The sequence below is a fragment of the Mus musculus genome, chromosome 19 (assembly GCF_000001635.26).
Source record: "Mus musculus strain C57BL/6J chromosome 19, GRCm38.p6 C57BL/6J".
Lineage (NCBI taxonomy): Eukaryota > Metazoa > Chordata > Mammalia > Rodentia > Muridae > Mus > Mus musculus.
In genome coordinates, this window is record NC_000085.6 from 41,883,211 (window position 1) to 41,910,781 (window position 27,571).

Genomic DNA, 27,571 nt, shown 5'->3' on the forward strand with positions numbered 1-27,571 from the left:
CCACACTCCTCCATCACGGAGTACAGCACCTCTCCTAAGTGCCTCTGAAACACAGCACAGCCATTGGCAGGAGCCGCTCACTCAGGCAGATGCCTGGCACTTACTCCTTTCTACGAAGCACCTGGGACCGGTGCTTCAAAGAAACTTTACCACTATCCAAAGGGGTAAACGGAGCTCGAGACTTCCAACAAGGGTCCCCACCACACTCTCACCTGAACATCTTAGTGATGTACTGGGGAGGACCTGAGGCTGAAGAGGTCACAGAGCCAATGTCAGCAATGTGTGGAGCCACACACTCCTTCAGGATCTCCTACAGAGAGAGGCCAGGCCGTCTAGTTCAAGGTATACCCCCAGTCCCACTCACCCTCCCACACAGCTGCTTTTCCAAGTTCTAAAAGCCTGTCTCCCACAGTGAGAAGCTCCCCCCAGTACAAAGCTGGGCAGCTAAGGTGGCCTGGGAGACAAAATGGCAGGCACAGCAGGGTTTAGCAGGCGGAAATACCTTGAGAGTCTGGGTAGCAGCCGCCGCCACTTGTGAATGAGGCGAGAGAAGACAGGTCACTGCGGTTCCGAAAAATCGAGCAAGATGGCCTAGCCCCAGGTCTCGCTGCAGCCTGTCAGGACAGAACGCTTCTGTGGAACCTGGCCCTGAGTCGCAGCAAGATGGCCTAGCCCCAGGTCTCGCTGCAGCCTGTCAGGACAGAACGCTCCTGTGGAACCTGGCCCTGAGTCGCAGAGACCTGAGCCACCAGAACGCAGGTGAAAACATCTACTGGCCTGCAGGGTCCCTCCAGGTCCCCCTGGAAGGCCATTTCAAAAAAGCACTGTCCTTAAAGTAACAAAACATGGGGTTTAGGTTTACTTAGACTGCCTCTAAGGAGCTCGGCGCACAGTGGGAGCTTGTCTTCCTTAACACCCCCCTCTTCCCTGCCCCTCACACTTTCCAGAGCCAAATCAAGAGTTTTTACCATAATATACAAACAAGATAATAAATAAACACTGCTAATGTGCTCACGACGCTCCACACCAACTACTAACAGACGTTTTGCTCCAACCTTGCAGCCATTACTAAGTCCACTTTCCACTCCGCAGATGACGAAGCTGAGACACATAAGGCCACACAGTGGGGCAGAGTGAGAGGGACTCACGCACCCAGGCAATCTGAACCCAAAACATAAAAACAAAAAGCATCACACCCGAAGGTCAGTAAGATTGCTCCGTGGTAAGGGCTCCCCTCAGCCCTGGCCACTAAGCCTGAGGAGTGATTTCTGGAGGCTAGCCAGTAAAGGAGACACCCATTCCTGAGAGTGTCCTCCTGACTTAGATGTGCATGCCATGGCACACACATACCATACACAACACACACATACACACACCATAAAAAAACACCTGGCTGTGGAGGGGCTCAGTGGGCTACTTACAATCTGAGCATGAGGGTCTCTGTTTGAATCCCTCAAACCCTCACAAAGCTGAGCACGGTACTGATGCCAGCACGTCTTCAGCAAGACAGGAAGTGGAACAGGAGGGTCCCTGGCAACAGGAGGGTCCCTGGCAACTTGCGGCCAATCAGCCTGGCATATGCCACAGCAAACAATAAAGTGACCATGTTTCATACAAGAAAGAGGGCTTTCATACAAAGTGTTCTTACTGTGGCATTTGTGTACCAGTAACTCAACACTCATGAACTCATAGACATCACACTTGCACACAAACACACACAAAGATTAAAATTAACAAATAAAGATCACACCAAGACTGGGCATGATGGCTCACAATTGTAATCCCAGAAGTTAGGAAGCTGAAGCAGGCCGGGCCAGGCATGTCAGTACTCGAGTTTAATGCCAGCACTCAGGAGGCAGAAAGATATAGATATTTGTGAGTTCAGGACAGCTTTATCTATATAGCTAGTCAGAGCTATATATATAAACATCTTCCAAACCAACCAACCAAACAAACAAACAAAAACAAACAAACAAACCCAACAACTAAAGAAAACAAAGACTCCAGCTGAGATGGCTCAGGGGTAAAGGTGCTTGCGACCAAGTCTGACGACCTGAGCTCAATCCCTGGAATTCAATGATGGAAGAGAGAACTGACTCCTAAGAGTCTCCTTCCATACAAAAGAAAACAACGTCCCCTTCACCAAAAAGCACAGAGCAAGCGGAGAATCAGGCTCTAAGCTGCCTCCAGCCCAGAAGGCGCTGTCCTCTGTCTTGTTGCTCGAAGCTGGCAAGTCGCTGCTCCAGGGAGGAAGGAACTGTACAGAACGGCCGAGCTGCCCACCCTTGCCTTCCTAAGGTAAGAGCAGGTTCTCACCCACACAGCACAGGCCTTGGTACTGAGTGGCCTCTCCAGCTTCTGGCTCGTGTCCCCTGCATCTGATTGAACCGCAAGCAACCTAAAGGGAGACCCTAGACTGACTTCCACCACCCCTACCTGACCAGGTTGATGTGGGCTTTCTCCATGACCTTAAGCCAGGCCAGCAGGGGCTGTAAATCATTCTCACTGGGAACGTAGTCATATAGTGCCTAGAGGTGAGACAGAAATGCACAAGAGAGTCTCAGTCAGCAGTAGCCCACCTCAGTGTATATTTTGCAAACAATTTTGGGAAGATGTATGTCCCCCTCTGGAAGTCTACCCACAGATATCTGAGTTTAGAAGCCCTCTTAAGCTGAAATCCTTTCAAGTGTTAACTAGATCAGGAGTCCATGCCTATCTCCCATGACCACTGCTGCACTTTCAGTGGTCTCTCTCCTGTCTGCAGGCTTGGCTATTCTCACTGGGACAGCTAAGCCCAAGCAACCTCACTGCTGTAGAAGGCATCAGAGCTGGCACCCTAGCGATGAAGTCTACCCTCCCGCAACATCAGGCCTCACCGTGACGATCTGGGCGTTGAGTTCTGCTGACAGGGTGCTAGGGCTGGGCTTGGCATGGAAGAGGTTATGGAAGGCCTGCATGGCACAGGCTGTCACAAGCTGCGGGAGACACACAGATTTAGCAAGGAGACACAAAGTCCACAGCTGCCCTGGAGCTCCCAGCCCCCGCTCCATCACACGAGCTGCTTGGAGCCTACAGATCCCCTAGAGTCTCAGACACCCTAAGACTGTCACTCTAAGACATGGCAACCAAGAAAAAAACTTCAAAGGAGGTAGGGACTGAGACACAGCTCAGTGCTAGAGCCTTATCTAATGCACAAAGGCCCTGTACAAAATCCCAAAAACACTTAAATTAGGGCTCAACAGGCAAAGTGCTTGCTGCCCAAGTCTGACAGCCTGAGCGTATCCTCTAAAACCCAAGTAAGGGTGGAAGAGAGTCCTAAAGATGGAAGAGGGTCGACTCCCTAAAGCAGCTCTGTGACCACGAACGCACAGACGCACGCAGAGGAATCTGACGTCAGCTTGCACACAGCCTTTAGATGAGCAGCCCACTCTGCCAGCGTGGATGGTGCACTGTCCTGTCTTTGGCTTATGGTGAAAGTGGGGTCAGGACAGAAAGCCCTGGCCTCCTAGCAGCAGGGATTAAAGACCTACCAGGAAGCCTGGCCCCACTCACTCACTGAATTCCCCTTCTTCCTGTGTCTAGCCCTTACCACATGGTTCAAGGTCATGACCCGAAGCAGAGTCTCACTGCAGCTCTTCACCAGGCCTTCCGGGAAGCAGGGCAGCATGTCCTTCAGCAGTGTTAGCATATGCAGCGTGGTGGTGGCCTCTTTGGAACCTGGCAGACAAAGAGTTTTACTCCTAACTCTCCTATACTACTCCCACTTCCCCTCCACCTGCCCTTGGACCTAGCTGCCTCACCTCCAGACTTCTCAATCTCCTGGATGCAGAACTTGGCAGTGGAGACGGCAGCAGGATGATGGGCAGGGGCCTTTTCACCAAACATGAAGTCACTGCCCTTGAGAACTGAGCACACTCCGTGCTGAGCAGCCTTACGGATCTGAAGGGAAAGCAAATGGAAACAAGGATATGTATTTGGAGACTTGGCACAACTGCCACTAGCAGCCTGATGGAGCACCTACTATATAATACCCACTGCTGTAGCAGGATATACACTATAGAATCCTAAGCCCGTTAACTAGCCAAATGGCCCTGAGGCAGCTCAGACTCAAATCTCTGAGCAACAGGGTCCTCATCTTCAGACAGGGATATAGTCATTTAATTATCCAGCAATTCCAGGACCACTGCTCTAAGTGTTAACCAAGTGTTAGTAAGCAGTACATGATACTTGCCTGGGGCAAGAAAATATAGAGCTGAAGATACTTGCAGGTACCGGGGAGATGGTTCAGAGGTTAAAAGCACTAGCTACTCTTGCAGAGAATCAAGGTACAGAGACTTACAACCACCTCTAACTCTGGTTTCTGGGCATCTGATGTTCTGGTCTGGCCTCCACAGGCACCAAGCATGCATGTAATACACATACATACATGCAGGCAAAACACCCACATAGCTCTGGGTGATGGCATATACTTACTTTCATATTTATTTTATATGCATTCATGTTCTGCCTGCATATGTATGTCTGTGTGAGGGTGTTGGGTCCCCTGGACCTATATTACAGATGTGTGGCTGCTAGCAATTGAATCCTAGCCCCCTGGAAGAGCAGTGTTCTTAACCACTGAGCCATATCTTCAGCCCCAATGGTCTACTCCTTTAATCTCAGCACTAAGGAGACAAAGGCAGGCAGATCACTGAGTTCTGAGGCCAGCCAGGGCTACATAGTGAGGCCCTGTCACCAAAACAAACAAGGAAGCAAACAAAGAACAAATGACATCTATACACAAATAAAAACTATTTTTTTAAAAATATACTTTGCTGACAAAGTGTCACTCTAATGAAGTGGCATTGTAACAGCGACCTAGAAAAGGTGTGTTAATGATCATGCGAATATACAAGGAATCGTATGTTCGCAACTCTAAATTTCTAAGGAAGCAGCCAGACCCTCTTGGTGAGCGCCTGCTATAAAGCAGGGACTGCCCCAGGCCTGAGACTCCACATAACTGCAACTATCTCTTAGTTAGGAGGCCCAGGCTTACAGACATTAAGTAACTTGCCCAAGGTGATAACTCAAGATGAACTAAGAACCCAGCTCAGAGCTGGGATTGGTGATAGGCCTGTAATTCCAACTGCTGGGGAGGCTGAGAGGGCAAGTCAAAGTTCAAGGTCTGCCTAGACTACACTACAGAGTGAGTGCACAGCCAAGCTGGGTATCTTAGTAAGATCCTCTCTCTCAAAACAACACAGCAAGAATGTGGCTGGAGAGATAGCTCAGTGGTAGAGTGCTTGTCTAGTATGTATGGGGCCCAAGGTTCAGTGCTCAATAATTGCCCAATATGGCAACAACAAAAATAAAGCAGGAGGGAGGAGGGGGAGTAGGTCTGTATGATGCCAGACACCCCATCAAGACTGCCATCGCCCTGCCAAGGAAGAATGGGGGCGCTGAGGAGGCTGAAGAGAGACTCAAAAAGCACCAGGCTGTGACTACCCTGCTGGAGGAGGGGTGCTCCTCGCCTTTTGGATTTAAGTGGACAAGGCCTCAGAAGAGCAGGGAGGAGAATCTCAAGAAAAGCTCAGGACTTGGCTGGGAATGGTGGTACAGCCTTTAATCCTAGGCGAGTGGATCTCTGAGTTCAAAGCCAGCCTGGTCTACATAGCAATTTCCAGGTCATCCAGGGGCTATCAAGTGAGACCTTGTCTCAAATAACAAAAACAACAAACTGCAAAACCCCAGGACTTGGGGTTAGGGAGAAGGCTTAGCAAGTAAGAGTGTTTGTGTAAATATGAGAACGAATTCAAGTCCTCAGAACTGAAGGGGATACAGGAAAGGGGTGGGGGCTGAGAGATGGCCCAATGGTTAAGAGCACTTACTGCTCTTCTAGAGGACATGGGCTTGGTTTTCAGTACCCACATAGGTGGCTCACAACTGCCTATAATTACAGTCACAGAGGACTCAACACCCTCTTGTGGCCTCTGTACACAGATGCCATACACACTCACCCAAATACAAATAAAATCTTTTAAAAAAGTAAATGTCAGGCATAGGTTACAGCATGCACTTGCAATCCCTGAAACTATCTAAACAGGGGGCTGGTGAGATGGCTCAGTGGGTAAGAGCACCCGACTGCTCTTCCAAAGGTCCAGAGTTCAAATCCCAGCAACCACATGGTGGCTCACAACCATCCGTAACAAGATCTGACTCCCTCTTCTGGTGTGTCTGAAGACAGCTACAGTGTACTTACATAAAATAATAAATAAATCTTTAAAAAAAAAAAAAAGAAACTATCTAAACAGGGTGCAGACAGGAGGATCGCTGGAGCTTACTGGCCTCCAGCCTGGCTCCAGGCTTAATGAGAGACTCTGGGAATAAAGGAATAAGGCTGAGGATGGTAACGGCAGGACACTTTCTGTATGCATGTGTGACTACATGCATCCTACACACATGCAAACACACACACACACACACCCAACCAAGAAAAAAAACAAACCAGGAGTGTAAGTCCTAAGTCTTTTCCAACCCAGCTCAGACAGGTTGGTTCTGGGGCAGCCAGAGTCTCACCTTCGGCTTGGCATGCACGGTGAAGCTCAGCAGTCCATGGTACACCTGAAGGGTGATGGGATAGCCCCAGGCCTCCAGGTCTTGCTTCCGAAGGAGGATGGCCAGGCAGGAGAGGACCTTAAAGAAAAACGTAGAAAATCCCTCAGCTCTATCAGCCACAGGGAAAGAGTCCAGGGTCTCACCAATCCCGGAAAAGCCCAAGAGATCTGTTTAAGGGTCTATGGAGCACCACCTATACCAATGCCAAGGAAGGGCCCATGCTTTAACCACACCCACTGAACTCAGGGATCCGCAGGCACTGACCCATCGGAGAGCAGAGGTGGAGCCACTGCTCGCCTGCGCAGACATGATGTCCATGAAGGCTTTGGAGGTATCAGAGAACTTCTTCATGAGCACAGGACTTGGCACCCTGTGGGGAAGATACAAAGTCAATCCAGAGCAGCCAAAGAAAAGCAACTGAGACAGGCCCTGGTGTTACGGGACGCGCACTCTGGCCCAGCCGTTCAGCAAGTCACCAATCAGCACAGGAGCTCATGTGTCTGCCCCTCAGGTTAGTGTGCTCTCCATGCCTGAGCTCTGGGTCTCTCTGCTTCCCTACCAGCCAGCCTCTGTACCACCAAATAAGGGCATCCCAGGGTCACACAACCTCATATAAGCCTCCGTCCTTCCTTGTGCAGCCTGGTGCCAATGATTCAGTCCCACTGCCCTTCCCCAGAAACCAGCATATGATAGCTGGCTATACCTGGAGTTCCAGAGAGTCTGACTCCCTCTTCTGGTCTCCACTGTACCTACAGATTCATGGTGCACACAGATTCTCACACATGTGCATTCTGTGGGGCATTAGAGGGCAGTGAATCCTTCAAAGCTGGAGTTACAGGCATCTGTGAGCTGTCTGGCATGGGGTACTGACATCTGAAACCTGGTCTTCATGTACTTGTAACTGCTGAGCTGTCTCTCCTGCCCAAATATTTTCACCTTAAAAACCAAGTATGGTGGCCCGGCAGTGGTGGCACATGCCTTTAATCCCAGCACTTGGGAGGTAGAGGCACGTGGATTTCTGAGTCCCAGGACAGCCAGGACTATACAGAGAAACCCTGTCTCAAAAAAAACAAAAACAAAAACAAAAACAAAAAAAACCCCAAAAACAACAACAACAACAACAACAAAACATGTATGTGGGCTAGAGAGACATATTCTGTCTCTCTGCCTCTCTCATATATACAGACAGACAGACAGACAGACAGACAGACACACACACACACACACACACACACACACACACATGCCCTTCCATCTGCCAAGCCCCAGCCACACTCACCGCTTCAGGACAAGGTTCAATAGGTATGCAACGGCAGCCAGTGACTCTGGGGACTCCACTGCTTCCATTGTTGTCATCTGAGGGCCAGAGTGAGGGGTACAGACAGGTAAGTAACACAATGCACACACAGGAAACCATGGGTGGCAGGTGGAACCACATGCTGTACTCAGAGTTATGATCAAGAACCCTCTTCAAAGTATATAAGGTTCAAGTCTGAGCTCTGCCTCTGTGTAACTTTGGCCTAGTAACCTTATATTTCTTACTTTATTCATTTATTCTTTGAGACTACAGGGTATCACTATGTATCCCTGGCGGGCCTTTAACTCCCAGAGATCCACCTGCCTCTTCCTCTGTCTCCCAAGTGCCCTAGTAACCATTTGTGACTCAGTTTTCTTCTTATAAAATATGGAGGGCTGGAGAGATGGCTTAGCAGTTAGGAGAACCGACTGCTCTTCCTGAGGTAGTGAGTTCAATTCCTAGCAACCACACAGTTGGTCACAACCATCTGTAATGGGATCCAATGCCTTCTTCTGGTGTGTCTGAAGACAGCAACAGTGTACTCATACACATAAAGTAAATAAATAAATCTTTAAAAAAAAAATATGGAGCCGGGTGTGGTGGCGCACACCTTTAATCCCAGCACTCGGGAGGCAAAGGCAGGCGGATTTCTGAGTTTGAGGCCAACCTGGTCTACAAAGTGAGTTCCAGGACAGCCAGGGCTATACAGAGAAACCCTGTCTCAAAAAAAAAAAAAAAGAAAGAAAGAAAGAAAAAATGGATGAGTATTTTTATCTTGCTTGGCATAGTGGTGGCACTCTCCATTAGAATAAACAATCAACCTATCTTAAAAAGAAAGAAAGGAAGAAAGACTATTGTCTTGTGGGCTAAGGATGCAGTTGAGTTATTTAAGGCATATGTAAAGCCCTGGGTGCAATTCCTAGTACTAAAAAATAAAATACAAAAAATAAACAAAAAACCCACAGCAGCAATGATGCTGTTCATGGAATCACAACCCTTGGGAGGCTAAGACAGGAAGACTGACATCATTTCAAAAGCAGCCTGAGTTACATAGCGAAAACCTGTTGTAAACAGAACTCCCCCAAACTGTCCTCCGTTATCAGGTAATTCCTGGAAAACTCAATGGTACATTCATGAGGATAAAAATAGTGAACAGTATGCTAGTATTATAATGGATATAATCTTGTCCTGTCCTGTCCTATCCCTAAAAGGACCATAGTGGCCTAAGAAGTAATTTCTTTAAGAGGATCTTCCAGTTCTAACTGGTCTTCATAAGACAGTGGACATTTGTCTTACAAGGCTAAGACAGTAATGCTACCAGCACTTTCACCCACGGGAGGTTTGCCCCAGCCCCACAGGCGAGGGGCACCTGTCTTCTCTTGATAGCCTGACTGACCTGCTGCTCGGAACACGGAGCCCCCATCACACACACTCACCAGAGCAGCAAAGTACTCGGTCTCCGTCTCCTTGCCTCCCTGGGATCGAATCACCTCTGTAACAGCAGCCAGCACAGCGCAGATCTGCACAGGGGGAGAGGGGATAAAGTAGCCATGACGTATCTTGAAGGCAACCCTGGCCTGGGTGGCCCCTTGCCCTTTCACAAGTTGATGTCCTGATGAAACCCAACGTCAAGCAAGATCTGAGTCCACAGCTGGAGCACACACCACAGGGCCCAGGAAACAAGACACCTAAAACCATGCCTGCTCCACAGCCACCTCAAGAACAGTTTCTTATAGAAACACCTCTGTGAATGTGTGCACTGTACACTGCACACAAACTGGAACAGATAGTCGGCAACAGAAGGTTGATAATACGGGGGCCGAGGAGAGGCTAGAGGGGAGGGACCAGGAGGAGAAGAGGGAAACAGCAGTCAGAAGGAAGTGATGGTGATGATGGTGATGAACTATTTTATTTAGACTTGATAGGTTTTGTTTGGTTGCTTGGTTGGTTTTTGGTTTTTTGGTTTTCCGAGACAGGGTTTCTCTGCATAGCCCTGGCTGTCCTGAAACTCACTTTGTAGACCAGGCTGGCCTCAAACTCAGAAATCCACCTGCCTCTGCCTCCCGAGTGCTGGGATTAAAGGCGTGCACCACCACGCCCGGCTGTTTTTGTTTTTTTGAGATAGAATCTCAATATGTAGCCCAAACTAGCTTCAAACTGACAGCAATTCTCCTGCCTCAGCTTTCCAAGTCCTGAGATTACAGGAGGCATGTACTGCCGTGCCCAAAAATGAGATTTAAATATTATATGACTACTGAAAAACAACAACAAAACAAAAAAAAACCCCAACGATATGAGAACAATTAGATACAATAACTTGGAAATACTGTTTTGTCAATGACAAAGTTGGAGTGGTGGTTATAAAATATAACCATATTTCAGTAAACCCTAGTAAACATACAGAAAGTTGAACAGAACTCGGTATGGTGGCACACACCTGTGATCCCAGCATTCCAAAGGCGGAGGCAAGAGGATTACCTTGAGTCTTAGGCCAACATGAGCCACAAAGTGCGATCCAGGTCAACCTGAGCTAGACTAAACGACCTTATCATCCAGCAGTGACACACACCTTTAATCCTGGCACTTGGGAAACAAGGGTCTTATAGCTCTCTTGAGTTCAAGGCATGCCTGGTCCATACATCAAGTTTCAGGCCAGCCAGGGGTACTGAGTGAGACCCTAGGCTAAAAACCAAAACAATAACCACAACAGATCCTGACTGATGGGGCTGCGCATCTACATGGCTCAGTGGCTGGGAACTCTCGCTGCCCTCGCACAGGACCGGAGTCTGGTTCCTAGTACCCACACGGGATAGCTCATGGTCAACTCCAACTCCTGCTCCAGGAGTTATGACCCCCATGGGCACATGTGCAGACATGTGACACAAACTCACCAAACTGAAATAAATAAAAGAGTCTAAAGAAATAACACAAAGACTGACTAAATGTGTTGAAATGCTAATATTTTATACATACTGGTCGAATACATTAATTTTACCCACTTCTTTTTACTTTTTAAATGTAGCTTCTAAAATTCAAAATCACTCGTGGTTCACTTTATAGCACTACTGGGCAGTGCTAGTCTAGAAATACATTGAGTGACCTATGAACAATGCCCACTGGAGAGACTCAAATTGGGAGACTAGCTATAACACTTTAGTCTATTTATATCTCTTTGTATCATTTAGCATTTTTTTAAAGATTTATTTATTTATTACATGTACATACACTGTAGCTGTCCTCAGACATCCCAGAAGAGGGCATCAGACATGTGGTTGCTGGGATTTGAACTCACGACCTTCGGAAGAGCAGTCAGCGCTCTTAACCGCTGAGCCATCTCTCCAGCCCCTCATTTAGCATTTTTAATATTCCTCATTTAAATAATAAAAAAATAAACATATTAACTTTGAAATGTCAATTAAGTAAAACATTTTTCGTTAAACAAAACAGATCCCAAACCACAGTTATTCACCATGAACTTGAACACTAACATCCCTGGAAATACATGTAAAGATTCCCGTTTGAAGAACAGCTGAGGAGACAAAGGTTGACAACATTTCTACCCTCAGTCTGGCTCAGCCAGTAAAGTACTTGCTCCCAAACCTGACAAGTTGAATTTGATCCCTGAGCCCCACATGGTGGAAGGGAAGAGAAAGGTCTCCCTAAAGTTGTCTTCTGACCTTCATGCCCATGCTGTGACACGCACAATCAAAATTAATATGCTTTGTTGAGCATGAAGACACAAACCTTTGACCCCAGCACTTGAGAGGCAAAGACAGATTGCTCTCTATGGCTTTGAAGCCAGTCTGGTCTACAAATGGAAACTTTGTCTCAAAAAAATAAACAAAAAAATTTCAAACATATATGAACATTAATTACCACACACGATTTTTAAGGGGACTCTGCCCAAGAGTGTATGTGAGGGGCACAAAGGGTAAGAGAGATGACACATCATCCAGAAATACCAGTTGCTGTCACCAGAGCTGTATGAAAGTCATCTTGAATGTGCCCTGCCTACTGCCCTACAAACTCAGCAACCAATCTCCTACCTCCTTGTGAGCAGCTGAGTTGGATTCCCAGAAGCGCTGCACTTTGCTGAAAGTGACATTTGTACAGTCAGACAAGCCACTCAGAAACGTGCCCGAGGACTTCTCGGTGAAAGCCACCTCTGGATCTTGGTCCATGGTCGTCTCAGGGGCTTGGCTTTTGCCCAGGCTCAGGGTCCCCGACTGCAGCTCATTATGCAACTTCACAGCATCAACAGTCAGGTCGCTCTTTCCTGAGAACCAGAGTAACAAGGTAATGGCCCCATTTCCACCCAAACTTCCTTTAGCTGAAGGAACAGAACCCCTAAGAAACAAACCAGAGGGTTTAGACCCCCCCAATCCCAGCGGCAGGATTCCAAACCAGGCTTGCCTGCACAGCCCTGTGTACGCTTGCAATTTTCAAGGCCAAGAGAAAGGAACCCCAGATCTGTTTCTGCTTCCCTGTACTAAAGGCACAGGGACATCCAGAGCCAGGGTCGTATACTGTACGGAGACACCCGAAGGCTGAAGATGTGGGTTAGTAGTTGAGTGTTTAGTTAGCGTGCACAAAGTCCTGGGTTCGCTCCCTGACACTCCCTCAACATATACATAAATCTAAAGGGGCATCCAAGGGTAGTGACGGCCGTGTCCCTGAGACCGCGGTATCCTAGACAAGTCATTTCCCTTCAGAGGACAATTTCCGCATCTGTCAAACTCGAGGGGCGGGCCTTCACAGTGAGCGCCAGGACTGACATTACAAAGTGGCAGGCCGAATGCCACAAGATGCCGCCCAAGGAGTCCCACGGCCCGGCTACCTGACGGGCGGCTGAAGAAGCGGCTCCGAGCGGCCTGGCGATGGCGGCAAGTGGCGGGGTTGCTGTCGCTGCTGTGGCCTTTCTTCCAGCGCTTCAACTTGGCCGAGACACCAGAGGGCAATTTCCCCGAGCGACCCATGTTGACCAAACGGTGGCTCGCACTCGCCCAGAGAACAAGCGTCCACACACGCCGAAAAGACAGCAGAAGCCACGGCAGAACCCACGTGTGTGTCCTCAGCCGGCTCCGCAGCCCCTTCCTCTGATGTCACTTCCTGTCTCCAATCTGTTACCATGGCAAAACCAATCAACATCCGTTCTGAGGCTTCCTATTTGCTTTGCGATCTTAACGCTGGGGAAGGAGTTCTGGTGTTTCGGATGCTGTGTGGGCTCCTGATGCACCGCCAAGATTCGTGGCCGTGAAGGAAAACCTTGTAAAACGGGAATTTCTTTGGAATTAAAAGACAAATTTATATTACTCTCAAAGAATCAGTTGTTCAGCCGGGCGTGGTGGCGCACACCTTTAATCCCAGCAGAGGCAGGTGGATTTCCGAGTACGAGGCCAGCCTGGTCTACAAAGTGAGTTCCAGGGCAGCCAGGGCTATACAGAGAAACCCTGCCTCGAAAAACAAACAAACAAACAAAAATCGGTTGTTCAAGCGGAGCGGTGGTGTCCGCACGCTTGTAATCCCGGCAAACTGGAAGACTGTCGTGAGTTTAAAGCCAGCCTAGTCTCCACACTGCGAGATGCAAAATCCTGTCTAAAAACAAAAATAACAAAATAAATACATCAGTAATCCCAGCGCCTAGGTAACAGACGTTGGTTGATCTCCGTAATTTCAAGGCCACACTGCTCTAAATATTGAAATAGTGAACTCCAAGACATTCAGGGCTACACAGTGAGAACCTGTCTCAAAAAACAGAAACAAACAAACAAAAAACCCTAATAAAGTTTAAAAAAGAAAACAATAATCAAAAACTATGGATGTATAACAAATGAAAACATCTTGGCCTCACGAGAGATAAAAGCAACAACTAGTGCCCACGACTTGCTTTGCAAATTGAAACCACAACGGAATAACGACAGAAAGGAGCAGTGGTGGTGCCCTGTTGCCAAGAACACAGCCCTGATGTCTCCATGTGCTGCTGTTGGTTGATATGGGCACTTTGGGAAACTAGTACTATTTTTAAAAGATGTATTTCTTAAGTTATGTGTACACCCGTGTGATGGTATGAATTCAGGTGCCTGTGGAGGCCGGAAGCATCAGACCCCCTGGAGCTGGAATTACGAGCAGTTATGAGCTGTCTGAGGGTGCTAGGAGAAACCTGTCTCAGGTCTTCTGCAAGAGCTGTGTGTGAGTACACTATCACTGTCTTCAGACACACCAGAAGAAGGCATCCGATCCCATTACAGATGGTTGTGAGCCACCATGTGGTTGCTGGGAATTGAACTCAGGACCTCTGGAAGAGCAGTCATTGCTCTTAACCACTGAGCCATCTCTCCAGCCCTAGCATGAACTCTTCACTGTTGTTAATTCATCTCTCCAGCCCCTGCTCCCTGTTTGTATTTTGAGGTCTCGTGTGACCTATGTTGGCCTTAAACTCACAGCAATTCTTCTGCCTCTGCTTCGTGAGTGATGGGATTGCAGGCATGAGCCCTAACATCTAGCTTGGTCTAGTAGTATCTAATAAAACATATGTCCACTCTACCCAGCAATTCATTCCTATATATACACCCAACAGAGACGATTACTTACTTGCTAAAAAAGAGATAGTTGAGAACTAGAAGTGACCAAACACCCATCAACAGAATAGGTCAGATTCACTGTGATATAATGATATGTAATGGAATATTTTATCATTTTTAAACAGCAGCTTCTGCATAGTATACACAGAGATCTGCTATGTGCGTGTATGATTCAAATTAAATGGAAGACTCCAGACATAAAAGAATGTAGCCAGGCAGTGGTGGCGCACGCCTTTAATCCCAGCACTGGGGATGCAGAGGCAGGTGGATTTCTGAGTTCAAGGCCAGCCTGGTCTACAGAGTGAGTTCCAGGACAGCCAGGGCTATACAGAGAAACCCTGTCTCAAAAAAACAAAAAAACAAAAAAAAATGTGTATTGTATGATTCTATTAATTAAAAAAACAAAAGGACCCCAGTATTGGAATCTGGTACCAGCTGAGAGTAAGCACAGTAGATGTAGTTATAGTCTAATATCTTAGGGGTTTACATAGATGTATTCACCAAGTAATGGTTGTGTATTATATACTTACCTGAATGTATCTTAAAAAATAGAGGGGCTGAAGAGATGGCTCAATGGCCCAGCATCATACTCTGGTTTGCTTCTTTTCTATTTATTTATTTATTTATTTATTTATTTATTTATTGCAGAGGGAAGGGATGGGATAATCAAGCCCTTGCCATGTAACACATTCTTCTTTTGGATTCATGGCAATCCTCCTGCCTCTGTGTATGTGAAGGGCTTGAATTACAGGTGTACACTTCAATGTTCGGCTCATATATATTTTACCCTCTATACAATACTAAACCCACTGAGCTATCATTTGGAGTCAATATGAAAATGGCTGTCCGTTAAGTGACTTTTCTCACTGCTGGGACAAAATGCCCAACAAAGCTATTTAAAGAAGGAAGAATTTGTTTTGGCTTACAGTTTGAGGGAACAGTCCATTGTGGTAAGGAAGACAAGGTGCTAGGTGTGTTGAGCACATTGTGCCTGCATTCAGGAAGCAGGGACAGACAGACAGACAGACAGACAGAGGCTGATGGTACTCGCTTTCTTCTTATCCAGTCTTAGCCCATTGAATGTTGCTGTCCACATATTCAGGGTGGGTGTGCCCCTTCAGTTAAACATTTCTGGAAATGGCATTAGGCACACCACACACACACACACACACACACACACACACACACACACACACACACACACACTACAACCAGAAATTTGTCTTCTAGGTGAGTATAAATCCTATCAAGTTAACAATTAAAATTAACATGGAAAATTCCAAAAAAACAGGTCACGGTACTTGGCATGAGCATAGAGTCACATTGTCACCACAAGAGGGAGCATTTCAAGCAACCTGGGCTATACCCATATGGAAAGGCTGAAATGTTGGCTAGAGTAGAATTTTGCAGGCCCACTCTTCTTGCTCTTTGGTGAACAACACAAACCTCCTCACCTCCAAACTGTGTGCACAAGAAGCACGCCTCTGCCCCTCACTGCAGGGATCACATCTTGGTGAAGTACCAACTTCCCTACCCGTGAATTCTATAACTGGCTTCCGTCAGGAAGATCTATCAAGTCCAGGATTCCTCACACCACATAAGCCACGAGACACCACCCATAGGATATCACTACTCTTAAACCGTTTGAACCAGGACTCCTGTCACCACTTGCTGTGTGACCTTGAGCAAGTCACTTTATTCTCTGTAATAGCTATTCTTGGCTGTCAACTTGACTACCTCTGGAATGAACTAAAACCCAAATGGTTAAAGCACACCTGTGAGGGATTTTCTTCTTAGAAAACAAATTAGAAGTGGGAAGATTCACTTCTAATCTAGATCTTTGTTTTGGTTTTGGTTTTGGTTTGGCTTTTGGGTTGTTTGGTTTGGGGGGTTTTATTTTGTTTTGCCTATTGTTTGTTTGTTTGTTTGTTTTCTGTATTTTTAAGGCAGGGTTTCCCTGCATAGTTCTGGCTGTTCTTGAACTCATTCTGTAGACCAGGCTGGCCTCGAACTCACAGAGCTCTGCCTGTTCTTGCCTTCTGAGTACTCGGATTAAAAATGTGCACCAGCACCACTGGGCCCCCATTGTGGATCCTTGAGGTTAGAAGACACGCCATTAATCCAGATCTTTTAAGAAGATCCAGCTTGGATCTTGGCCACGCCTTCTTCTGGCAGCCTATATAGAGGATGTGGACGGAGGAAGCTTGCTCCCTCTTCCCTGCTAGCCAGTCCAGTCCTTCACTGGCTTCAGAACCTACATCCTTGGGATTCTGGTGTAAACTGAAGACCAGCTGAGACATCCAGCTGCATGCGAACTCAACTACTGGATCCTTGGACCTTCCACTGTTAGATAGCCATCGTTGGACTGGCTGAGACACAGCCAGTAACCCATTCTAATAATCCCCCATATATGTTATACGTATTTGTGTATATTTATTATACATTTATTAGTCAGGATGCTCTTGAGGGACAGAATTTGTAGAATGAATAATAAATAAATCTCCAGGCCTCAGATTGTTCTAATCTGTAAAATGGGCATGATACAAAAAAAAAAAAAAACCAACATGCTTGCTCATAGGTTTCACAAAAATTAATAGGAGCATGAAAGCAAGGTGCTGACCACAGGGAACATGGCGAGCAGGCGAGGAGTGTGAACTGTGGAGCTGTCATTGCTGTCTAAGAAACTAGCCTTGAGTTCCAGAAGCTATTTATGATTCAAGCTTAGGAGAGCGCAGCCAGCCTCCCCACTTTGCAAACAAAAAAAACCTGGTCTCAAAGGGTTCGATGACTCCCCAAGGGCACACTAGTCGAGCCGATAGCTGGGCAAAGGCGGGAGAGACAACTGTTGGTAGGCACATCTATAAAAAACCAACAGTGAGGCTCCAAGGGAGAGAACAGAGCTACTGCACCCAGAGAGCTAAGGGCAGAAAGAGCAGGAAGGTCCTGCATAGGTCAGTGGTTTTGTAATCTGTTAGGCCACCAGGCAGTAGGAAGGGGAAATTAAAGGTTAGCCTCTTGTCCCAAACAAAGAGGAAGTCTGTGGCTTGGGTGTGTAATTTGGAGCTCTAGCTAGCTCTAAGGATGGAGAGAGCCTCTATTGCTCTAAGAGGCTCATCAGAAGGAACTGAGTGGGACATAGTTGCTACTAAGTCCTAAGAAGCCTGGGTTTGAAGCCACATCCTGCTATGTGACATGGGACAGGTGACTGAATTTCAAAGTTTCCGTGTCTCAAAATCTGTTTGCTGTTATGTGGCTATGATAAGGCAATGCGTGAGAGGTGTTTAGCATCCCTTTCCACATGGTCCCTGCCGGGTAGATGGGCTATACTGAAAGGCTCAAGGAAGGCAGAACCGCGCCTCTCAAGTCCAGTGGCTTCGTGGAGGAGGGGAGTGAGCTTCAAGCAGAGGACAAGGTAGAATGAGGCTAGCCCATGTCACCTGTGAAGAAGAGTTATGTCACTGGTTAGTCAACTGCTGGAAGTGGGGGTGGGGGTGGGGATGGGGGGATCAGGCTATCACTATAAGGTTCCTCCTGGAAGTCCTTCTTACATCCTGGATCTAGGGACTTACCCAACAGAGAGATCAGCAGAGGGGCATATTAATCAGAAATGGGACCTAGGAGCCTAGCTCCTTGTATCTTGTTTTGTAAGGTAGATGTGGGGTGTGAGGGCAGAAGTAGACATTCTTGATCTTGCTGTGGGTTTCAAGGAAGACACTGAGATGAATTTGGGGGGGCTTAAGGCACTTATTAGAAGAGTTATTAACGCCAGGTGTGGTGGCTAAATACCTTTAATCCTAGTTCTTGGGAGGCATTGACAAGTAGATCCTTGTGAGTTTGAGGCCAGCCTGGTCTACATATCAAGCCCAGGATGCCAGGACTAAAGAGACAATGCTTTAAAAAAAAAATCAAAACTCAAAATAAGGAATTATTAATGCCACGGGGCAGACAGCAAGCAAGCAGTACAACAGTTTGCAAGGTGGGAGTAGAGGTATCCTTGAAGAGAAGTCAGGCCCACAAGGAGGCAGTGGGCAACCTTCTCATAGGTCTCTGAGGGAGGCTAAACATTTCACAGCAGGGTCAAGCAGCCAGGCTCTTCAATTCCTTAGCAAGCTGTAGGGAAAGGGTTGAGCAGCCACCCAGCCCTTTGATGTATCTGAGCTTGCAAACTCACTTCCGCAACTGAGAAATCCAGGCACCTGGGAGTCTGTGTGCTAGAGATTCATAACCAGTGTTCTTGGCAGGATGCCTGCTGGTGTCTAAGGATGAGAGGGGCTGTAACTCTGGCTGAGCAGCAGCCAGGCCTCTGATAACTAAGGCTGGTTCTTGCCTTTGTTCTCTGGCATCCCTCTTTCTATCTCCAGCGCTGCAAGAGCCCTGTGTTTTCATCTGGGATGGCCACTCCTGTGAGACTGAGCTCCATGGCCCAGGACCCCTAAACACAGGCTTGTCTTCCTCGCAGATAGACAGCCATCTTGGACTTCCCAAACCGCTGCATACTTTCCCTCCGGAGAAGCCAGGGCTCTTGTGGGTGGTGTCCCCCCCTCCCCAAACACCCCTTTAATAACTGTTTACAACTTTTAAAAATCAGCTTTGAGATAATGAGATACACTTTAAGTAAAAATACACTTCAACCATCTAAACTATATAATTCATTAGTTTGTTGGGTTGGTCTTCATGAGACAGGCTTTTGCTACAGAGCTTTAGTATGTCTGAAGAAAGCTACTCATATAAATAAATTTTAAAAAAGCTAAAAAGGGGCTGGAGAGATGGCTCAGTGTTTAAGAGCACTGATTCTTCTTCCTGAGGTCCTGAGTTCAATTCCCAGCAACGACATGGTAGCTCACAATCATCTTTAATGAGATACAATGCCCTCTTCTGGTGTGTCCGAAGACAGCTACAGTGTACTCATATACATAAAAAAAAAAAAAAACTTTCTTTTTTTTTTAAAGATTTCTGTATTTCTTTATTTCTTTATTTAATGTATGCACATTGTAGCTGTCTTCAGACACTCCAGAAGAGGGCATCAGATTTTTGTTACGGATGGTTGTGAGCCACCATATGGTTGCTGGGATTTGAACTCAGGACCTTTGGAAGAGCAGTCAGTACTCTTAACCGCTGAGCTATCTCACCAGCCCAAAAAAAACTTTTTTAAAAATTAAAAAAAAATCTATTTCTTTCTGAGCTGATTGTGCTCCTGCAAGCACGGTGAACATTCCTAAGACCCGTCGGACACTCTGCAAGAAGTATGGGAAGCATCAACCCCACAAGGTGACACAGTGCAAGAAGGGCAAGGATTCTCTGTATGCCCAGGGAAAGTGTTGTTATCACAGGAAACAGGGTGGCTGACTGTGGTGGGCAGACTAAGCCCATTTTCCGCCAAAAGGCTAAAACTACAAAGAAGATCGAGTTGAGACTTGAGTGTGCTGAGCCCAACTGCAGATCTAAGAGGATACTAGCTAGGAAGAGATGCAAGCATTTTGAACTGGGAGGCGATAAGAAGAGAAAGGGCCAAGTGATCCAGCTCTAAGCCGATTTTGTTATGAAGACAATAAAATCTTTAACTTTCAAGAAAAGAGAAAGTCGTTATGACTTCTCAGGAAGTCACTATGAGCTTGTTCTGTTTCAGCTCTGCTTCTGTAACCCCATCTATTTGATTGTCAGTTCCTATATTTGGAAACCCCTACTCCTGAACTTTAAAAACTATCTTATCTTCTGGGCTGGAGAGATGGCTCAGTGGTTAAGAGCACTGACTTCTCCTCCAGAGGTCCTGAGTTAAAATCCCAGCAACCACATGGTGGCTCACAACCACCCGTAATGAGATCTGATGCCCTCTTCTGGTGTGTCTTAAGACAGCTACAGTGTACTCATATACATAAAATCGATTAAAAAATATATAAACACATAAAATATAAATACATAAAATCTTTTAAAAAAGCAAAAACAATCTCCCCCATGTCTGGTGCTGATCTCTTGAACCCCGCCGTAGGAAGAGATCGCCTATGTATACAAATAAGAGAGCTTGCTTTAGTTACTTTGGCCTGCCACGGACCACCCCAGCTGGGTATGGGGGTCCCTGGGATGTGGGTTCTCGAGGCCAGGTGGGTAAGGATTCAGTGGTGAAAACAGAAACAAACACAGAGGCAGTTTGAATCTGAGTGTGTTTTTCTTTTTTCTTTCATTCTTTTTTTTTTAATTAATTTATTTATTTTATTATATGAGCACACTGTCACCGTCTTCAGACACACTAGAAGAGAGCATTGGATCTCATTACAGATGGTTGTGAGCCATCATGTGGTTGCTGGGAATTGAACTCAGGACCTCTGGAAGAGCAGTCAGTGGTCTTAACCGCTGAGCCATCTCTCCAGCCCCCTGAGTGTGTTTTTCAGCTCTCAAGCAGGGGATTTTTCTTTTTGGTTTTTCTAGACAGGGTTTCTCTGTATAGCCCTGGCTGTCCTGGAACTCACTTTGTAGACCAGGCTGGCCTCGAACTCAGAAATCTGCCTGCCTCTGCCTCCCGAGTGCTGGGATTAAAGGTGTGCGCCACCATGCCCAGCTTTCTTTACCATATACCAAAACCCACCTCTGATGACATGCGTGTAGCCATATGAAATTTTATTGTTGGGAAAGTTTTTGTTTTTTTTTTTTTCGTTTTCTCTGTATAACCCTGACTATCCTGGAACTCACTCTGCAAACTAGGCTAGCCTCGAACTCAGAAATCCGCCTGTCTCTGCCTCCCAAGTGCTGGTATTAAAGGCGTGCACCACCACAATCGGCTGTTGGGAAAGTTTTTTTTTTTTTTTGGTTTTTGGAGACAGGGTTTCTCTGTATAGCCCTGGCTGTCCTGGAACTTACTTTGTAGACCAGGCTGGCCTCGAACTCAGAAATCCGCCTGCCTCTGCCTCCCCAGTGCTGGGATTAAAGACGTGCGCCACCATGCCCGGCTGAAAGTTTTTATCATAATAGTTTTGTAAATGATTTAGAAAGTAAAGCGTTGGTTTCCCTGGGGATAAGGCCATGTTAGTGACCCATCTCTAGGGATGGTTTCTTACCCATTATTCTCGATTAAGATCTTGGCCTAGACTACCAGGACCATGTAAATAAGAAAATAAATAAGAAAAAATAAAACAGATAGATTGCCATGAGAACTATAACTCAATATTTTTTCTCCAGTGAAGAGTTCCACAACCGGTTCCAGGAGGCCTCCCCTTTTGATTTTGGTCAATCACCCCAGCCTGTGGAACTTGTCACACAGATCCTACTGGAGGTGGTGTGGCATTGGCCATGATTTGGCTCGGTGGTCTTTCCCCTGGAATTTTCAGGAATAACACTTGTGTTTTATAAAAAAGAAAGGGAAGAACCAGGAAGATGTTTGGTGTTGGGGGAGGGAGTGCCTCTGCAGACCAATGGTGAGGCATCCCTTACCCCCCTGAGGTATCAGCCACAAGAGAGAGAGAGAGAGAGAGAGAGAGAGAGAGAGAGAGAGAGAGAGAGAGAGGAAGAGGAGGAGGAGGAGGAGGAGGAGGAGGAGGAGGAGGAGGAGGAAGGAACAGCCATGAACAAGTGGAGAGTGAGGGGGAGGGGCATTGGGGAGAGAAGGAACAGAGGGCAGAGAGGAAGAGAGGAAGAAAGGAAGAGAGTGAAGGAGTGAAGAGAGTGCAAGTAGCCCCTTTTATAGTGAGTCAGGCATACCTAGCTGTTGCCAGGTAACTGTGGGGCGGGGCCTAGAAGAAATGTTAACACATCCCCTCTTGGCCTCTGATTCCCAAATTCTGGGGTTAAAGGTTTGTGCAATCAGAGCTGGCTTTCAAAGTTTGAGTATTTTCACAGACATTGCCACAATGACCCCAGTTCCATTTGAAGACATTTTCACCCCTTAAAACATCTGTGTTTCTTATTTATACCCACAGTTCTCCCGGGCTTAAGCAACCAGCTTTGCCTATGCTGGACACACAATGTAGTTGGAATCATATTAATGTTACTGTCCAGGATTCTTGATATGGTTTGTTTTTCTTTCCCAGCTAAAGAATTGAAAGGTTGCTGAGCAGTGGTAGCACACGCCTTTAATCCCAGCACTCAGGAGGCAGAGGCAGGTGGATTTCTGAGTTCGAGGCCAGCCTGGTCTACAGAGTGAATTCCAGGACATCCAGAGCTATACAGAGAAACCCTGTCTCGAAAAACAACAACAACAAAAACCCTCTTAATATGAGTGAGTAAACACACACAAACACACACTCACAAACACATACATACATATGGTGGGCCTAGAGCTGTAACTTTAATTTTTCCAAAACATGTTTTTAGGGGGCTGGAGAGGTAGCAAGACGTTAAGAGCCCTGCCTGCTCTTCCAGAGGTCCTAAATCCAATTCCCAGCAACCACATGGTAGCTTAAAACCATCTATAATGAGTTCTGACGCCCTCTTCTGGCCTGCAGGAAGAAGGCTGTATACATAATAAATAAACAAATCTTTAAAAAACAAAACCAAACCCTATTTAATGCTTTAATCTCCCCTGTAGCCCACCACCCAACAAAGAAAGATTATGGGAGGGGGTGGGGGAAGAGGAGTGTAGAACTGTTTAGAAAGGTTCTTGGGAGCAACTCCCATTTGGGTCATGTGGAAATCAGCAGTTCAGTTTATAGGTCAGCAGCAGCTAGATTCACTTGAAAACACCTCACAGATATGGCAGCAGTCCAGTTTAGGTAAAAGTCGGAAGAGCAAACAGGAATCAGCAGTAGAGAGAGCCAGGCCTATCTGTTTTGTAATCCAAATATAATCAGTATAGGCTGGCTCACACAAGGCAGTTTTGTGTGATTAAGAGTAGGTGGGTCAGAAGAATTTGTGTACTACCATGCTTTGAGTTTTGTTATCACCGAGGGTTCACACATGGCCCAGTAGCAGAGGCTCTGGTACTGATAAATCCAAATGAAGGTAAGGGCTTGTCCCATAACTTGGCAAGAATTGCAGGTTGAAGCCAGGGCTTTTGGTCTCTCTCTCTCTCTCTCTGTCTCTCTCTCTCTCTCTCTCTCTCTGTGTGTGTGTGTGTATTTATCTATTTGGTTTTTGAGATAAGGTATCTCTATGTAGTCTTGGCTGGCCTGGTACTTAATATGTCTATCAGCCTGGCCTGAAATAACAGATCACAGATCTGTATGCTTTTGCCTCCTAAATGCTAGGAATTAAAGACATGCACCACCATGTCTGGCTGAAACCAAGAGGGAGCCCTCAGGAAGCCTTTCTTCTTCCTCTTCTTGTAGGGCCAGCTCAGGTTTGGTCATGTTCAACGATGACACATTCTGAGGGCAGGAATTTAAGTTTCCGTTTGCAGGGAAGCGCAGCTCCTTCTTGTAGAAGCTCAGAGGTGGAGGTAAGCACCAGCCTGGCTCACTCCCGTCCTCCCACTGGATGGCAGTTTTCTCCCAGCCAGTGCTGAGCTGAACATTTGGCGATGAATGGGAGAAACGGTCCTACAGGCAAAGACATGTGGCGTCTTCACAGGGAGTCCTTGGGGGCTGCATGGCAGCCACTCCTTCCACACCTCACATATCTTGCTTCACCCCATTCCTTCTAAATCAGGCCCTGGGTGAATGTTCAGTTCTTGATAAGGCAATGTTCTGTTTGGGAAAAGAGATGGAGAAGGCTGGCTGAAGGAGGCTCCATTGTACCGCAGGGACAGTAGTACCTAATAGGACTGTCCTACTATTTATCCTCTCTGAATTTTCCCAGCCCACAGGCTCATTGTTTGAAAGCTGTCAGAGCCCCCAGGAAATTCCTCTGACCTAAGGAATTAAACATTGCTGTAGAAGAGGCGCCTTGGACTCCTGGAGTTCAGAATTTCAAGTCTGGCTGGAGTCCAACTAGGACTTCATTTCTTAGAAGGCACTCCTAGATCTGGGATAAGGGCAAAGAACACAAGCACGGACTCTTCACGGTCATGGTCATCCCCACAGAAGGGGAACTGGCAAGTCAGACCTGCCCAATTTTAAACAGGGGTGGAGGTAGGGTGGGGTGGGGGGTGGTTTGGTTCAGCGTCAGCCCATAGCTCACACAGCACATCATGTGTGTGTACTTCTATAATATCACAGAGAGAGGGAGGGAGGGAGAGAGAGAGAGAGAGAGAGAGAGAGAGAGAGAGAGAGAAAGAGAGAGAGAACAAAATATATTCTAGTTGTTTGCTTAGCTTTCCTCCGGCTAAGCTGGCATCTCTTCCTAGGTATCCTGCAGGGAGGTAAGCTTGGCAGAGTGCTCCCAGGTGTCCTCATTAACTTTTTCTCTCTTGGTCACACTGTTAATAATACTTGGGAGTACAATGTTGCTAACATTTCTTGCACTTAGGACTGACTGCCGGCTACAGCTACAACAGCGAGCCCATCTCATGGGTCATCGGGTCACCTCATTTATCTCTCCCCAAAGCTATATGCACATGTGATTATTGTCTTAGTTCCTAGATAGGGAAAGGGAAGAAGAGAAGGGGAATGACACGTTGCAAGTCCCTGAGCAAACCAAACCAGGCTTCCGAGGGCACCTTCTTTTTATACTTCTTACTTGTTGTGGGATGGAGCACCCTAATTAGGCAAAAGCACAGAAATCTTGAATTTTGTGAGGCAAGAGCAGAATCTGGTAAGAGTCACAGAGGGGACACAGATTAGGGCCAAGACAAAGGGAAAATATGAAAATCGATTTTAGAAGTGAAGCCTGGCTTTAGGTGACGATGACTGCTGATTGGAAGCCTCGGGACAGGGTCCTGGAGGGTTAGGTGGGCTGTGGGAGAGATGGCTCAGCGGTTAAGAGGTCCTGAGTTCAAATCCCACCAACCATGTGGTGGCTTACAACCATCTGTAATGAGATCTGACATCCTCTTCTGGTGTGTCTGAAGATACCTTCAGTGTTTATATAATAAATAAATCTTTAAAAAAGAAGAAGGAGGAGGAGGAGGAAGAGGAGGAGGAGGAGGAGGAGGAGGAGAAGAAGGAGAAGAAGAAGAAGAAGAAGAAGAAGAAGAAGAAGAAGAAGAAGAAGAAGAAGAAGACAGATAGACAGCTGAGACTTATGTCAAGCAAGTTTATTAAAAAGTTCATCGTCTTACATGTTTTTTTGCGGGGAGTAGAGGTCAGCAGAAAGCTAAATGAAGCAGTGCTGGCAGGGGACATAGGATACCTCAGGCACAGTTGATGACCATAGTCCTTCTGGGGAGAAAGCAGGGTTCTCAGGACCCAAACTCTTAACTCCTAGGAGGCCTAGGCTCCTTGCCAAGTCAGCTCCTGGATATGGACACAGAACTAAAGTTCCCTTTGTCCTTTCGCCAGGACCTCTGGCAAATCTGACAAAGCCTCAGATTGGTCAAGCTCCTGACAGACTACAACAGGAAGAGAGAGAAAACTTCCCTAGAAACTTTTGTCTGTAGGCTCCCTGTGGAATTTTTTTTTTTTTTAAGATTTAGTTATTTTTATGTATATGAGTACCCTGTAACTGTCTTCAGACATACCAGAAGAGGGCATCAGATCTCATTACAGATGGTTGTGAGCCACCATGTGGTTGCTGGGAGTTGAACTCAGGACCTTTGGAAGAGCAGTCAGTGCTCTTAACCACTGAGCCATCTTTCCAGCCCCCCACCGCCACCCCCACACAACCACTCTTAAAGGGAGAAGGGAGGGCCTAGCTGTGTAGCGCTGTGAACTATGAACCCGTCTGTGAAGATTTGTTCCAAACTGAATACTGAGTTGCATCTTCTCCCAGTGCCAGGAAGGAGGTGGTGGGTGCTAGTCAATGCACAGAGGAGGCCCCTGAACAGTTTGCCTTTGTGTTCTGGTTTCTCATCTATAATTTTTTTTTGGGGGGGGGGGGAGAGACAGGAAATCTTGTAGCCAGCCAAAGCTGCCCTTGAACTGATCCTCTAGCCCAAGCGGCTGGGACCAATGCATCTCTGTCTATTATGCTCATTTTAAAAGATGAAGCTCTCAGCAGTTTGAGATGAGATTCTGCAGTTTGAGGGCTGTAAAGTAGAAGAGTGGCCTACACTTTAATCCCAGGACTTGGACCAAGGCAGCAGCAGGAGGATCTCTATGAGTTTGAAGCTGGCCTGGTCTATGCAGTAAGTTCCAGGTCTACCCAGGCCAGCTAAGAGCTACATAGTGAAATCTTATTTAAAAAAAAAAAAAAAGTTGTGAATCAAATTCTACCCCAACTTTAAGGTCAACGGATTGCAGCAAGCCTGTGGGTGCCACAGGCATAAGAGTGTGGCTTTTGAGCCAGCCGGTCACGGTTGAACTCAGTTCTTGTAACCTCAGTGGGACTGTCTGTCTATCCTGCTTTCTCATCTATAGTGTATGTGGAACAAAAGTGCCTGCTTCAAAGGTTATTATGAAACTAGATGCCTTTAATCCCAGTACTCAGGAGGAGGAGTTCAAGGCTAACCTGGTCTATACAGCAAGTTTCAGGACAGCCAGGGCTGTACAAAGAAACCCTGCCTGAAAAAAACAGAAGGGGGGGGGAGAAAGAAAGAAAGAAAGAAAGAAAGAAAAGAGAGAGAGAGAGAGAAAGAAAGAAAGAAAGAAAGAAAGAAAGAAAAGAAAGAGAGTGAGAGAGAGAGAAAGAAAGTAAGAGAAAAAGAAAGAAAGAAAGGAAGGAAGAAAGAAAGAAAGAAAGAAAGAAAGAAAGAAAGAAAGAAAGACAGACAGACGGGGGGGGGGGGGAAGGCGTTAATACGCATAAAGCACAAAAGCACTAACTCTGTTTAGTCTGTAGTAGGTACTTGACCATCTCATGTTAAAACTTTTCTTGGCTCTCTGTCGAAAGTACAGAAAGTGGCTCAGTTCTGTTGTCAATTGTTTAAATGTGGATTTTGCTCTCCACTAAAAGGACAGGAATTCATGACACTATCTTAGTATCTTAGTAATAGGCCACTGTCTGGCTAATGTTTAATGCTCATGAAGAAGTTTAATGGAAATAAACTAAGAGTCCACAGCCTGGGCAGGAGAAATTGGTCCTAACAAGTGGATACTAAAATTGGGGTAAGGAGAGACAGACATTCCTTTTTGTAATGTTGTAAGGGCCTAACGTTTGCTTCTCAGAAGGACATGAGCCTGTACACCTACACAGGAGC

At 46.6% G+C, this 27,571-nt stretch overlaps 1 protein-coding gene and 1 pseudogene across 1 annotated transcript in view; one reads left to right on the plus strand and one right to left on the minus strand.

The window, feature by feature from the left end:
- Rrp12 (ribosomal RNA processing 12 homolog (S. cerevisiae)) overlaps positions 1 to 12,943 on the minus strand; it is a 36,671-nt gene extending 23,728 nt beyond the window's left edge. The window contains exons 1-12 of the mRNA NM_199447.2: positions 12,729 to 12,943; positions 11,938 to 12,167; positions 9,328 to 9,411; positions 7,874 to 7,950; positions 6,859 to 6,964; positions 6,556 to 6,672; positions 3,801 to 3,939; positions 3,590 to 3,717; positions 2,877 to 2,975; positions 2,437 to 2,528; positions 503 to 614; positions 213 to 310 (exon numbers count right to left, since the gene is read on the minus strand). Of these exons, the coding sequence (NP_955518.1) occupies positions 213 to 310; positions 503 to 614; positions 2,437 to 2,528; positions 2,877 to 2,975; positions 3,590 to 3,717; positions 3,801 to 3,939; positions 6,556 to 6,672; positions 6,859 to 6,964; positions 7,874 to 7,950; positions 9,328 to 9,411; positions 11,938 to 12,167; positions 12,729 to 12,867 (1,421 nt within the window). The 5' untranslated portion in view covers positions 12,868 to 12,943. The remainder of the gene's footprint in view (positions 1 to 212; positions 311 to 502; positions 615 to 2,436; positions 2,529 to 2,876; positions 2,976 to 3,589; positions 3,718 to 3,800; positions 3,940 to 6,555; positions 6,673 to 6,858; positions 6,965 to 7,873; positions 7,951 to 9,327; positions 9,412 to 11,937; positions 12,168 to 12,728) is intronic.
- A 4,845-nt stretch (positions 12,944 to 17,788) lies between these two features.
- On the plus strand, positions 17,789 to 19,999 carry Gm46644 (annotated as a pseudogene).
- The last annotated feature ends 7,572 nt before the right edge of the window (positions 20,000 to 27,571 follow it).